The sequence below is a fragment of the Pinus tabuliformis genome, chromosome 4_2, assembly GCF_031772625.1.
Source record: "Pinus tabuliformis cultivar Carrire ecotype Pingquan chromosome 4_2, CPIR1, whole genome shotgun sequence".
NCBI lineage: Eukaryota > Viridiplantae > Streptophyta > Pinopsida > Pinales > Pinaceae > Pinus > Pinus tabuliformis.
In genome coordinates this window covers 1,037,277,091-1,037,291,378 of record NC_142304.1, presented here as the reverse complement: position 1 = coordinate 1,037,291,378, position 14,288 = coordinate 1,037,277,091, and the positions used below count along the sequence as shown (strand labels likewise).

The 14,288-nt window shown below is 35.3% G+C and overlaps 1 protein-coding gene across 1 annotated transcript in view; it reads right to left on the bottom strand.

Annotated features, from left to right (window-relative positions):
• The window catches only part of LOC149173157 (SAGA-associated factor 29 homolog A-like), a 209,222-nt gene that overhangs the window by 8,385 nt on the left and 186,549 nt on the right, over positions 1-14,288 (bottom strand). The window contains exon 8 of the mRNA XM_089424521.1: positions 6,578-6,591. Coding sequence (XP_089280647.1) covers positions 6,578-6,591 — 14 coding nt within the window. The remainder of the gene's footprint in view (positions 1-6,577; positions 6,592-14,288) is intronic.

Genomic DNA, 14,288 nt, shown 5'->3' with positions numbered 1-14,288 from the left:
TCTATCGACCAAGCTTATGCTTGGAAGTAAATTTTAATTATGCAGAACTAACTTAATATGCAAATGCACGAGATGATTAGAAGATGAGATGAAGTTAGATTCAATTATTAAAAGCGCTTATGTCACAATCTATTTCAGAATTATGAGTCAAAACCTTTAATCGCCCAAAATGAATATTCACTTCACTAGACTAAAAGATAAAGTTCTCAATAATATGCTTAAAATATCACAATGTAATGCCCAATTAAATCACAAGCCTATCACATCAATTTATCCAGATTATTTCCAATGCAATTATAGCTCAAAGAGAACAAAAGCTTCTTCACAATTTAATATCAATGTCAATTGTATTAATGCTAAAAAATAATACTCAGTTTAGGAAACAAAAGATATGCAATCTACCACAATCCCATGAAAGAGTACTTAATAATTACTTGAAAAAATTCGCAAAAAATTAATATGCAATAAATATCCAATCATTCAAGTAATCAAACCATGCTTAGAATTAATTAAATGACGAGCAATCTCAATAGATGTCAAGCGTAAAAACACCCTTAGCATGCAAAAAGACCTAAGCAATTAAATTTCGAAATTAAATACCATGAAGAACCATGAAATTCAAATGCTAAACACTTCAAACAATTCCAGAATTAAAATAATTTTTCCTAACCCCAATCCAGAAAAGATTTCTTGTTTTTCTATAGTCAAACTTTAGAGATGATTTAAAAAATATTTAAATGTGTTCTAACTATAGAGAAATTTCAAAAAAAATTACCCCTCAAAAGATTTTGCTTTTAAAATTTTAAAAATCCCAGACCCTTAACATAAAAAACCCCAAGAAGGAACTTTAGATAAAAAAAAGTTATATTATTCCCTTGGCAATTTTAATGTGATAAAGTTCATGAATGAATGAAAATTTTAAATGTGAAAAATATGAGAAAAAGGCTTAGTTAATTAGATTTTTAATGGGCCAAAGGCCACACAAAAATTTTAACTTGAAATATTAAAGCCTTCCTTTAGAAAAAAAAAATTAAAAGCCACAAATGAAAAAAAAAAAATTAAAGTTTTTGTTTTTTTGTTTTTTTAAACAAAATCAAAACAAAAATTAAAATATAAAAAAAAAAGCAAGCTCAAAAAAAAAGAATTAAGAATTTGAATTTAATTATTTTGTGAGAGGCTTGAGCACAAAAAAAAAAGAATTCAAATTTATTTATTTTATGAAAGACCTATCCCTAACGAAATCAAAACAAAGGATAAAGTAAAAAAAGAAAATTGTGAGAAAGTGAAAGTGAGGTCTTTCGAATGACGGTGGAGGAGAGGTTTTGCAGGTCGAGCAACAATGAGGGATGCAATGCAGAGGAAAAAGATGAGAATGGAATGACGCGTTATGCAGCGAGGAGCAAAGGATGCGGGTTGGAGAGAGCAATAGGGACATGGAGCAGAAAAGGGAGAGGCTACAAGGGAGAAAGGGACGTGTTGGGTTGTGTAGAGAGGGATAACAGTGCGGAAAGGAGGGGAGCACGCATAGGCAACAAGGAATGCATTAACACAGGTCTAAAGGGAGAAGAGCGAAAGAGCTAGGGTGAAGGACGAAGGGAGTGTTTTGCAGGATGCTAGAGCAGCAGAAAGGAAGCACAGCAAGGAGGGTTGTGGGGAGGACACAAAGATGGAGCCACAAATGAGAGGAGAGAACTCGGAAAGGAGCTGAGAAAAAACATAGGGTAAGAGAAAGTTATGTAGCAAAAAAAGGAAATTCAAGCAGCAAATCGAAGGGAGAAAAAACACGCAGGAGGAAGAAGGAAAACACAGCTGGAGAGGGCTGTGATTTGGCAACAGAAAAAGGGGAGCAATTTCAAGAAAAAAAGAAAGGAAAACATAGACAGAGGGAGCACCGAAATTTTAAAGGGCTTCAGGGCAGCAAACGGCAGCCCATGAACCTTAAAACAAATACCCAAAAAAATAAATTTCAAACCAATATATTTCTTCTTTAAAATTTGCTCTTAGAAAAACCTCAGATTTGAATTTGGAACCCTCGGACTAAAAATAATTATGAATAATGTCCCTGCAAAATGGTATTGAGGTCAGATCTTGCCCTCCAAGGTCTAGATATAGCTTCAAATTAAATTTTTCATTCAGATCTACACCTGCAAAAAAAACAAAAAATACCCAGAATCCCAAATATACAAAAATTAATAAAACCCCAGAAACCCAAGTTATAAAATTTTCAATTCTATACAAGATATTTATAAATGTATGCACAAAAGTTGCAAATCTATTAGATTTGAAGAGTATGAGTCCAACTCCGTTCCCAGATCTGAAAATCTAAGGCTCTTATTAGCCAAATCTATCAATTTTTCCACAAAATATTTAAAAGATTTTGAATTTTTATAGAGGTACTAGCCCCAAAACACCCTACAGAATAAAATAAAATAAAATAAAATAAAAAATTAATCGTTAGATAAATCTTGGGGCTTATATGAGGTAGGCTCTTCAGAAAATATGTGTTGAAAGTTGGTTGGTCCAACCGAGGACTATCCCCAAACGTTCAATGAGAACCCGAGAGGTCTTCTGCAAACACTAGATCAACCATCAAACCAAGTAGAGAAATAGAACAACAATAAAATTTTGAAGAAATAAAGATACCCATTACTTAATCAAAATTAAAAATGTTACCCGAGATCCAACAAATTGATTGATAGTTTTCACATAATATTAAGCAGAAATTAAAACAATGTTACTATAAATTCATAAAGAGGAACACCACCGCAAGTTGAAAACCCCAAAGACTTTTGCATTTATTCCAGAAAATATACAAAAGAGCTTGAGAGTTTAGTACACGATACAAAGATCCGATGAAAAGACAGATTGACACCGACCTCAAATTTATAGCTAAAATTTCCAATGACTAGTTGGCTTGATCCCTATCAAATTAATCTCGACCATTCATAAAGATTTAATTAATCATCATCGTCGAAATTATTTAATTTTTGAGGAAAAATTGATTTGACTTTGGTATATTTGTTGTTGCATTGATTCTCTAGGGAAAAGGCTGGTTTGGTTTTTCCCCCTAATGGGTTTTCCAAGGGTTAAATATCGTTGTCACTTTGTGCATTGTGATCTTTATTTCTCTGTTGTCTCTATGGTTGAATTTTTGAATGTGTAATTACTTAATGATACATTGAAAGTGCAAACTAATCATATACATCATTGGAAGTAATTATCAAGTTCCAAAAATAAGAAAAATCAACACCCATGAGGAAGGAAATCCATTGAGGGTCATTGTAACAAGTTTTGCATCATCAATGCTATCTCCAATAGCTCCAAGTTTAGCTCTCAACTGAGATACTCTCATGAGATAAGAGACAACAAAATCTAATATAGACATCATGATACTACGAAGTTGATGCCTCAACGCTAACTTCCTGCTAGTGTTGTCACTCTGGAACAATCCCACCAAAGCATCATATTGTTCTTTGGCATTCTTCAACTCAACAAAATGTGGAATCAAGTGGTCCTTTAAAGAATCTATCAAGATTCTCTTAGCCTTGGCTTCATTCTTCTTATAGTTGGCTTTCTCCTCAGATCCCTCTAGCTTTGGAATGACTTCCTTCACATGATCCTAAAGGTCATTTTCTTCCAAGATAAAAAATATCAAGATCTTCCAAGATCTGAAATTAGTTGCACCATTCAACATGTCTTCTACTTTGAGACTTGGCACCATTTTGCCATGAGATCTAAAATCAACCAACTTATTGATTATTGTCTCTTAGGCTTACTTCAATGACTACTCTTTCAACAAAGCTTTGATACCAAGTTGAAATTCTAAGGCTAGTTAATGCTGGTCAAAAACCGATCAAAAGTCAACTCTGGTCAAAGTTTCGGCCTGTTTAGCCCTATAGTCAACAAAATGCGGTCAACAACCTGCAATCTATGAAACCGGATTCGTCTAAAACAAGCCATGTGTCTGAATCCCACGAATCTGACACGATTTGATGGGAATTCGAATCCTAAAATGGGACACCACTTGTCCTAACAGGACACCATCAAATATTGGTCGTGTCCCGTTAGAACACTTAGTATCCTGATTTTGGGATTTGAATCTCAAAAAAGTGAGGATTTATGAGGTTTATAAGGGTTTATGAGGTTTGTGAGGGTTTATGAGTGAAGGTTTATGAGGTTTGTGGGAGTTTATGAGGGTTTATGAGGTTTGGGAGGGTTTATGAGGTTTATGAGGGTTTATGAGATTTGTGAGGGTTTATGCAGATATTTGAATTTTGTATGTACTATGCATGCTATAATGTTACTAACATACCTTGTAGACAATAAACCTAACATCTAGATGAAGATCTATGTTTGAAATCAATGAATTTGTATCATTAATGAGAATTTGTGTAAGAAATATCTAATTTTTAATATATATATATATATATATATATAACGAATCCTACGTGTCCTGTTCCGGGGGGTCAACATGTCCAAATCCGACACTCGAATCTACAATCTATAGTCAAACCCTCGATCAACATTGTATGAACTACGATCAAATCCAAGGTTAAATAGCTCAATCGATGCCCAATCAAACTCAGTGAAATAAAGGTCAAATCTACTTGGTCAAAATGTGAGACTTTCTGAATCTAGACATCAGAAATCCTATTGTAATTATTGGTTTATCATCTCCTACTTGTTCTTTACATTCAACAAGTTATTTAATTACTTAAACAACGATGAAAAACACTATTGCAGCCTACACATACATACAGATTATGAACTGAAATAAACTAAGACAATCACACAAGGGACACCATCATTTTTGGATAATCCTCCCCGGAAAAACTCAATGCGGAAAAACCAGTGCAGCATATAGAGGGTTTGTATTATTAAGCAGATTTTTGAATACAACTAGGGTGCCAAATCCATCTTACCCAACAGAGAATAAACCTGGTAGAAGTACCTCTATCCGGAAATAGATATTTTAACAATTCCAACAACTGGATGATCAAACCCCATAGAAGACAATTGATGTTCCTAGTGCTGGGCAGTGATGGCTGCTCCAAGCTCTGCGCTGGAACTGCGTCACCTCCTCTAGGAGATGCGTCACCCTCCCAGTGAGCCTCCCTTGCTCAGAAATCGATATGCTAGACTGCTGCTCTTTCTGCCCCACAGAAAACCCCAGCGCTAAATCTAGGGGACTGTGTCAGCCCCTCTAGCTTCTGCGTCACCCTCTCTAGAGCTGTGTTGTCTCTCCTGTTGCTTCTCTGCCTCTCTGCTATGTATTCTCGGCCTTGGACTGAAGTCCCTCTACCGAACTGCCCCTCTCTGCAACTCAGATAGCTTAGCTTGACTTTCTCAGCCAACCATGCCCCAGAAAATCAAACTCTTTGATCTCTTGATGTATCTCCCACTGACCCTCAAGCCTCTTCTTATACTTTTCTTGTTGATGAATCAACGGTTGAGATTAAGTCCCTAATCAATGACTAAGATTAAAACAGACTTGATCCTCGTCACTTAGAAGAAGTCTCACCCATATTCTTATTAATACCCATTAATATTTTTATTTTCCTAACTTTAGACTTAAGAACCTGTTGACCACTACATATCAACTACCCTATGGCTATACATCTTTTCGCGCATGGATTTCCATCATGTTTGAGCACTCAGATGATCCACAAATTCATCATTATCAGCTATATGTACATTGGAGTTTTGTAAACCCATTCTGCATTTTGTAATGTAAATGATCCTAGTAAGACAAATGTATGTAACAACCTAGGTAAATTTATTTTTCTAATGATGATTTCCATCCTAGGAGGTTTTTAGTCTCACTGATTCATGTGTGTTTCTAAACACGGATGATCGACAGAGTTTTTCCCTCCAGCCTCACCCCAAAGCTAGGGTGGATTTTGTCATCAGGATTTTAAATGAGTCCTAGTGTTATTTATCGAGTCTCTGTAAAAGTGATTTGAGAATAATTCTAACTATTTGGTTAGATTATTTTATTACAAGTCACTTAGTCTACTAGATCATATTTTGTGTCGCAGAAATGGGTAATTATTGAGGGTCTATAACGAACGGGTGTTCCCCCTTCATGGGTTAGAAATGTAATATTTCATGTAAAAAACTATTTAGTGCATGGTCCCTCATAGTTAGACACCATGGCTAAATATTAGAGGGTTGGAAAAATTAATAATCCCCTCATGGATCAATTAATTGAAATTTCTAGCTAAAATAAATTAAAATGCTAAAGCCAAAAATCTAATTATTTAAGTCCTATGAAAAATTAGATTCTCCAACATTTACAATTTGTGGGTTTTTGAGTTTTTAAGTCTAAGTCAACTTTTTGCGGCAGTTAACTCAAAATAATCATTTTTAAGTTAATTAAAAGTGAAATTTGAATTGCCTCAAAAAATAACTTTATTTCAACAGAGATAATTAAAAGATCATTTGATCTTCATCAACAGTTGAGATTGTTTTGACGGGGATCAAGCCGACTAGCCGTTGGAGAATTTTTCTATAAATGAGAGGCCTCTTTCCATTATTTGGATCTAATTTCTTAATCGTGTACTTGCTCTAAGAATACTCTTGTAATTTTTTCTGGTCAACAAAACGCAAAGACTTTGGGGTTTCAGATCGTGGTGTTCCTCTTTCAGATTTATGTGGTAATATTGTTCTTAATACTTTGCTACTTTTATTTGCATTTGCTGGTTAATAGCCTTTAAAGATTTAACTGGTACAAGTATCTTGCACAAATTTCTAGGTTTTTAGAATATCATTTTGATTTGATAGAAGTAGCAAATATCTCTATTTCTTTATTATTTTATGATCATTTTTAAATCTCTATTAATCTAACAATCAGATCTAAGTGTGCAGATTTGAGCATTTGGGGAAGTTCTCAGCTGGACCAACTAACTCTCAGTTTACAAAATCTAAAAGAGCCCACTGTCTCTTTAATTTCTTAAGTCATTTTATAGAATATCTTATTTACAAGGTTTTTCTTGCGCTTGTGCCTCTTTGAAATTTCAAATTTATTTCTAAATATCGTGCAAAATTGGTTTAAATCTGGCCAATAGAGGGCTTTGATTTGCAGATCTATAGAATATTATTGTAGATTAGTAAATAGAAAATTTATAATTCATTGGGGTTCTAGGTATTTCATATTTTTGTATATACATGCTTTGAGGTTTTCTGTCTTTTATTTGTGCAGGAAAAAATCTAAAAAGTGCAGGTGATTTTTGTTAATTTCAGAGAGAGATTTGTGCCCCAGACAGCATCTCCATTTTGTTTGCAGGTTGAAGAGAAATTTCAGAAGGATCGTGGGCAAATTTTTTTAGGTCCTTGAGGCCCAGCGCTCGCCATCTCCAGCCTCATTCTTGACCTCTATCATTCCACCCTCAGTGACTTGGGCAGCCCATCTTCAAGTGTCTTCAAGCCCCTAAGGGCTAACTAGTGCACATCCTCTAAACCCTTACCTCTTTCATTGATCTAATTGAAAGCAAGATTAATATAGGCATAAAATTTTAGTTATCTGAAATTTAGTAGCAAATTATTTTACATCTTTCACTGCATTACATTTCATAAATATAATTACTTTCAGAAACTTTTGCATGTTATTTTTTTAATATTATTTCACTATTTTTTAGTAATTTTCCGAGTTTTAGATCAAATATATCAATAGATCAGAAAGAATTAAACTTAGAATTTTTCTGAATTTAGAAGCAGATTTAATTTACATTTTTATTGTTGTTTAATTGCAGAAATAGAAGTTAGTTTCAGTAACTTTTGCAAACAAATTTCTGAAAATTGTTTCACTGCTGTTCAGTAGTTTATTTCTGAATTTTTTAGATCAAATACATCAATAGATCAGAAAGAATTAAACTCAGAAATTTTCTGAATTGTAGTTATCAGTTTGTCATTTAAAATTTTTTGTTGTTATACATAGAAATTTCTGAATATTGCATGGTTACTGGACTGTTGATTTAAAATATATTGCTGGTATTAACACTTGTTTTAAGAGCAGATTTCTAGACTGATATTTCATTGATGTAATCTGAGTTTAAGCACTTAGTTTAATTTCAAAAATACATTTGTTTTTTTTACATGCTCATGCGAGTTTTACTTATGCATCTAATGATCTTTCATTGAGTATTTCATACAAATGATTTTTTGAATTTAAAATTGTTTTATTCAAGCATTTTACATTTCAGTCCATTGTGCATTTCAGTGATTATTTGTGCAGATTTTACATTTTGCAGTGTTGGTATAAGTACCTGCTTTCACATTTAGATCACCACCTTTCTGAGCCTTAAGTTAAATAACATTTAAGATATATTTCAAAAACAATTTTAGGCCCTCATTTAACGAAAATTAACCAAGTCCTTGCATTTCACATAGTTTTAAATTTTTCATTTGCATATGAGACAATCGAATCTTTTCAGCAACGGTTTCCCATCCTTTACTTGAACCTTATTTTCTTCGCAGAATAGTTGACTCCACAAGGCACTGGTATCACTTTCTTCAAATTATTTTGAATCCTTAAAATCTTGCGCAATCTAAAACAAGTATTGGTTGCTTAGTTGTGTCTCTCAGGTTGGTTGGTTCCCAACTAATCTTTCCGTTTTCCACTTCCATGGGGTCTACCCCCCTTAGTCTGCTATTGGGATCAGTGTGACAGCGCCCGATCTGAGCCGTTGTCGCGGTGCCTAGACATATTAATTATTTTAATAACTCCTCATCTGAGTGGAATTTCTCCAAACAATTTCTAGGTCTTGGAGATCTCATGTGTTCTAGCCCCTCCACAAAATTTCAGAGCTAGAGCACATCTGATGCTACCCAAAATCAAAACAAAATTGTCAAACTCATCCTCCTCCACATGTGCAACTGTCCAAGAGAGATAGAGAATGACTGAAGAGAGAGAAGAAACTTGCTCTTGCTTTTTGTGGAGAAAATGAGATATCACAACCTCTATTTATACTTGTCAAATGAAGTGAAATAACCCAAGGGCCGCACCCTTTCATAACTTGGGCCAACTTGTCACTTCAAAGATTACTTTTTTCATAATTCTTCTAGGTCAACTTGAAAACCCTTTAGCCATACAGGAAATACATCTTGATGCTACACAAAAATCAACAATAGTGGGGTCTCACACTTGATCTTTTTGGACTTTATCTCGAGAAGTGTGAAATTTTGTTGTCACATTTTTGGCAACATTGCCTAAGATGAAGTCCAATTCCTAAAAGACAATAGCAGATAGAGTTTAAATTTGAAGATCTTTCCGTCTTGGCAACTCCATTGGAAGAATGAAAACCTTGTCCTTACATATTTTAAAGACTTGATGCTTGCAAGGTGAGGCAAGCACCATAGTGAAGGTATTTGAAGCTCACCTTAGCGATTCCATCATGAAAAGGGTACAAATTTACATTTGTCATCAAGTTTAATTTTCATAGTGGAAAATTTGCATGGATGAAGGATGGCTCCTTGGAATCTGCATCTATTTTTTCATGTGCTCAATGTGGAAAACATCCCTAGATACCCAAATAAGCCTCATCCAAAATTCTCTTAGAAGCTTTCAACATTTGACGAGGCCTCTTTGACTGTTGTCCCTTGTGTCTTGGCATTTATGGGACACATCTCAAAGTTTGAAGGACATGAAGATGCCATGATGAGGTTATTCATTTTCTCTTTGGGACAAGATCATAGTGGTGGCTCAAGTACTTATGCATTTAGAAGAGCATACCTTCTCTCAAAGCCTTGACTGAGAACTTTCTCAAGCATTTGTTGATTTGAGGTAGCATCGCATGTGCTCTAATCACGAAAATTGGTGTAGAGGCTAAAGCACATGAGATCTCCAATACCCAGAAAGGGTTTGGGAAGATTTTAAACAGTTTGGGAGATATTAAAATAATTAATATTTTTAATGAAGCCCCTAAGTCTAAACTTAGAGAAAATAAAATATTAATGTGAATTAATATAAAATTGTGTTATAATGGTCCAAAAGTCATGGATCAAGCCAGATCTAATCTTAGCCGTTGATTTCTCAACAAGAAAAGTATAAGAGGAGGCTTGAGGGTCATTTGGAGAACACACTAAGGAAGACTAGTCAATTCAATTTCTAGAGCGGGGTTAGCTGAGAAATTGAACCAGTGGTCTGGTGAGCAGTCAGGAAGCAACAAGTATGGAACAAAGAAACGGGATCAACGACTAGAGATCAACGCTGAGGTAGAAGAGGTCGACGCAAAGGCAGCAGGACACTGCGCAGTCATTCACTGGGCCTGCATGGGTGACGCAAAGAGGCCCAGGGCTGACGCAGTCAAGCAGGGGCTGATGTAGAGGGTCTGAGAGCCACGCAGAGGTCAGCCGGGCTGACGCTGGAATTGGGAGAAATGCTGGAGAATTTTTTCTCTCTGTGGGTAAGCCATTTTTGGCACCCTATTGGCATCACATTGGGTTTTTCCGGGCACTGTTGTCCAAAATAACTGTGTCAATGTTTTGCTTCTTGTGTTTGTTTCTGTATTACGGTGTGATATCTGCAGCAATATTTATTTTAATGTTTATTGAAGTAATTTCATAAATAACTTATTGTGGAATAAGTAGGAAAAATAAATCAGTTGCTGCAGTGATAGAATTATAGAATTTTCACAGCATGGTTGGCCAAGATTGCAAACATTCAATGATGTCTACCAACACTTGTTGGAAGCCTTATACCAGCAAGGCCTTGTTTGTAATTTGAAGGCAATGATCACATTGACAAAAACGGAGATGAAGCATTACGAAAGGAAACTCTCATTATGCACATTGAAGAAGTTGGAGTGCAAAATGATGCTCCTGCTGTCCCAAAGGGGCAGCTTCATAATGGAAATGATGAGGCTGACAGGTCACATGAAGAGGCACTTTTGGTTCCAAGTAAGGAACAGATCTCTGATGACAATGAAGCACCAGTGAAAGGATATTCTCATGAACTCCATAAGAGAATGGTATTCTAAGACAAGAAGAGAAGCTTGAAGATGCCCAGAATAGTACTTCAGATTCAGATGATGGGTCAGCTGCTCTAAGTGAAGATTTGTACCAAAAATGTGAGCAGGATGTCACAAATCTGAAGCAAGGACAGCTCCAATAATCCATTAAACAGCCTGGAGATAGAAAATACAAAGGAAGAAGATTCATTGACATTGTTGATGCTTTAAGTGGTAATCCAAAGGTCACCATTGAGGAAAATTATGAAACCGTTGGATTTCTGGGCAGTAGAAATGAGCATGACCAGATTGAAAACTATAAAGTCATTGACGCAGGAAATTCTAATGGCAAGGAGAATATGACTGAGGAAGAATGGGAACCAGATTTTCATAGTGAACTGGAAGAATGTGAGAATTCCATGCAGTTAAAGCCAAGTACATATGTGTTGTGCTTTGAAGGAGGTCGTATTTGTAACAGCTATGATGATGGAGATAATGAAGATGGAGAAGTTATTCATTGGCGAATAGATGTGCATCATATCCATGATAATTCTGTGGCCAGTCTTGTTAAAGAAACAGGCCCCACAACTACTCTAAATCAGGTATGTGGTGAACCATCATTTGTAAATTCATGGGACAATGAACAATGTCAGCAGGAACATTGAGACTTCGTCAATTCTCAAGCAATGAATGATGATCAACCTGCTGAAGACAATATTTGGCTCAATACTATTAAGCAGCTGGCAGTTATGAGTTGCACTTAATCCAGCTAACAGTAAGGACTGGCTGATTGGTTTTGATGACCCTTCTGTTGATGACAACGATTCTGGAAGGTATAGAAGTAGTGCAGCATCTTCTCAAGAATCACATGCTGAAGTTCTGGCTGCCCACGAAGAGCAGGAATTCAGCTAATGACCTGTGTCAATCTGCAGTGGGTCGTTATCCTTGTCTGCCTGAGTATAAAGGGAAAATATATGAAGGTGACAAAGGGTGGGATTATTTGCATCAAGAGGATCAATTAGTAGTGGGTGATTCCCCCTCAAATCCTGCATAAGATACATAAGATAAGATAATTTTATCAATGTACCACAAATGTAGGTCAATGGGACTGAAGAGTACAACCAGTATGAATACAATCTGGGAGTGCCAACACAACTAGAAAATGCTGAGAATAATACAAAGAAAGAAACGTACAAAATTATAAACTGTGACAAAGGTATGCTCATACAAAATACTAAGTGACTTTGTCCAAGATTAAAAAGGTGGACAACCTAACACAAGAACCTATCAATAGAAATATGGTGAGATCAGATGATCAGGCCAATGATGGAGTCACTGGCTTGCTGTTGGATTCTTATGGGACCATCGGGGAGCTCGGCTGCACAATTTGGGGAGGGATGTACAAACGTGGAATACTCCTAGCATCTGAGGTCATAAGAAGGAAACTCTGAATGGATGTCTGATTGCTGCTCTCGATCTGGGAGGTAGCCTGATGGGAAAAAGGCTATGTTACCGGATCCCTCAGGCTCGGGTGTTGGATCTGCGGATCCCCGGATCTGATACGGATTCGGATTCGGATCCGCTGGGATCCGCTTGTGCAAACATGAAATTTTTACGTACAACAAAAACTAACGTCGGCCTAAGTCAACCCCTTTGCGGAAATCCACTCTTAAAATTCAAAATTCTATGCATATTAAGAAAGGTCGCATAATTTCGATTAAGTTTATTAGATTCGATCGGAATGCACGGTTCTAATAGTTTTCTGTTTCACGTGTTTTTAGATGGGTCTGAAGGTCATGTCATGAAAAGTGCCCTCGGGTTTTCCTCAAATGCTCTGTCTTTCACGCTAGAATGTGCCCTCGGGTTTTCCTCAAATGCTCTGTCTTTCACGCTAGAATGTGCCCTCGACCCTGCTCGTCGTGTTATGCTATCAAATGCTCTCTCTTTCGCGCTAGAATGTGCCCTCGATCCTGTCCGTCGTGTTATGCTATGAATGTGCCCTCAAGCCTGTTCGTCGTGTTGCGCTGTGAATGCTCTGTCTGTCCTGCTGGACTGTGCCCTCATGCATCAATTCACTGTGTTCTCTGTCTAACACCATGCTCCAATGCATCCTCAGTTCTTATAAATCAACCATGGTGGTTGCCAATACACTATGTTTTAGCCACGACTAAGTTTAAAAATAGCTTGCCGTGCCACTATGTTCTAGCCACGACTATTTTAAAATTAATTTTTAAATAAATTGTGAAATAAATGTAATTTACATTATATTTTTATATTAATGTAACTTTCTATAGTACTTGTATATATATAATTTATATATTATTATTATATAATAAAATGAATATATATAATTTATATATTATTATTATATAATAAAATGAATATATAATTTGAGAAACATTAAAAATTATTATCAATTATATGTATTATAAATATTATATAGATATAGATATTCATACATATTTTTAAGTTTTAAAATTATAAAAATATGTTTATATTTATTTGTACTTGCCGTTTCCTAATGTATCTGGATCCTGGTTTTTCCAAAACCTGGTGGATCTGTATCCGGATCCTGGTAACTTATTAATAACTAGTAATTAATGTTTCAATATTATGATACATTAATTTTAATATATTAAATTAATAATTATTTTTTCCATCTGAAATTAATAATTATTTTAAAAATATTATATAGAAGTTTTATATTTAAAATTTTAAACAGAAATTATAATTTTTTTATTTTATACAAATTTAATTAATATTTATAAATAATATATTAATTCTGATACTATTTATCTAATATATCTAATATTTATTTTTATAGGTACTCTATATAAAAATTATATATTTAAAAATTAATATATGTTTTTATTTTATTTTTATATAAATTTAATTTTTAAAAATTATAAAATATTTTATATTGTTTGTACTTGCCGTATCCGGATCCTGGCTTTTCAAAAGACTAGCGGATCCGTATCCGAATCCGGATCCGGATCCGAATCCGTATTCGAATCCTGGTAACTTAGGAAAAAGGTGCCGTATGTTGGATCCATCTGGTGGTGATCTCTTTAATGCTCTGAGGATGTGTGCTCTATGATAGGAACTTTGGTATTGTTGAAAACTCCCATGATGATAATGTTGATCCAAAAGGCCACTCTGAGAATAGCGAAAACTGTTGATGCCCTAAATAGAATCTCTGTTGACTGTAAGAAGAATGGAATTTCCAGATCTATGAATATCTATGTTACCGGATCCTTCAGGCCCAGCGGCTGGATCCGCGGATCCCCGGATCAGAGACGGATCCGGATCCGGATCCACGAAGATCCGCCCCGCCCAACATTT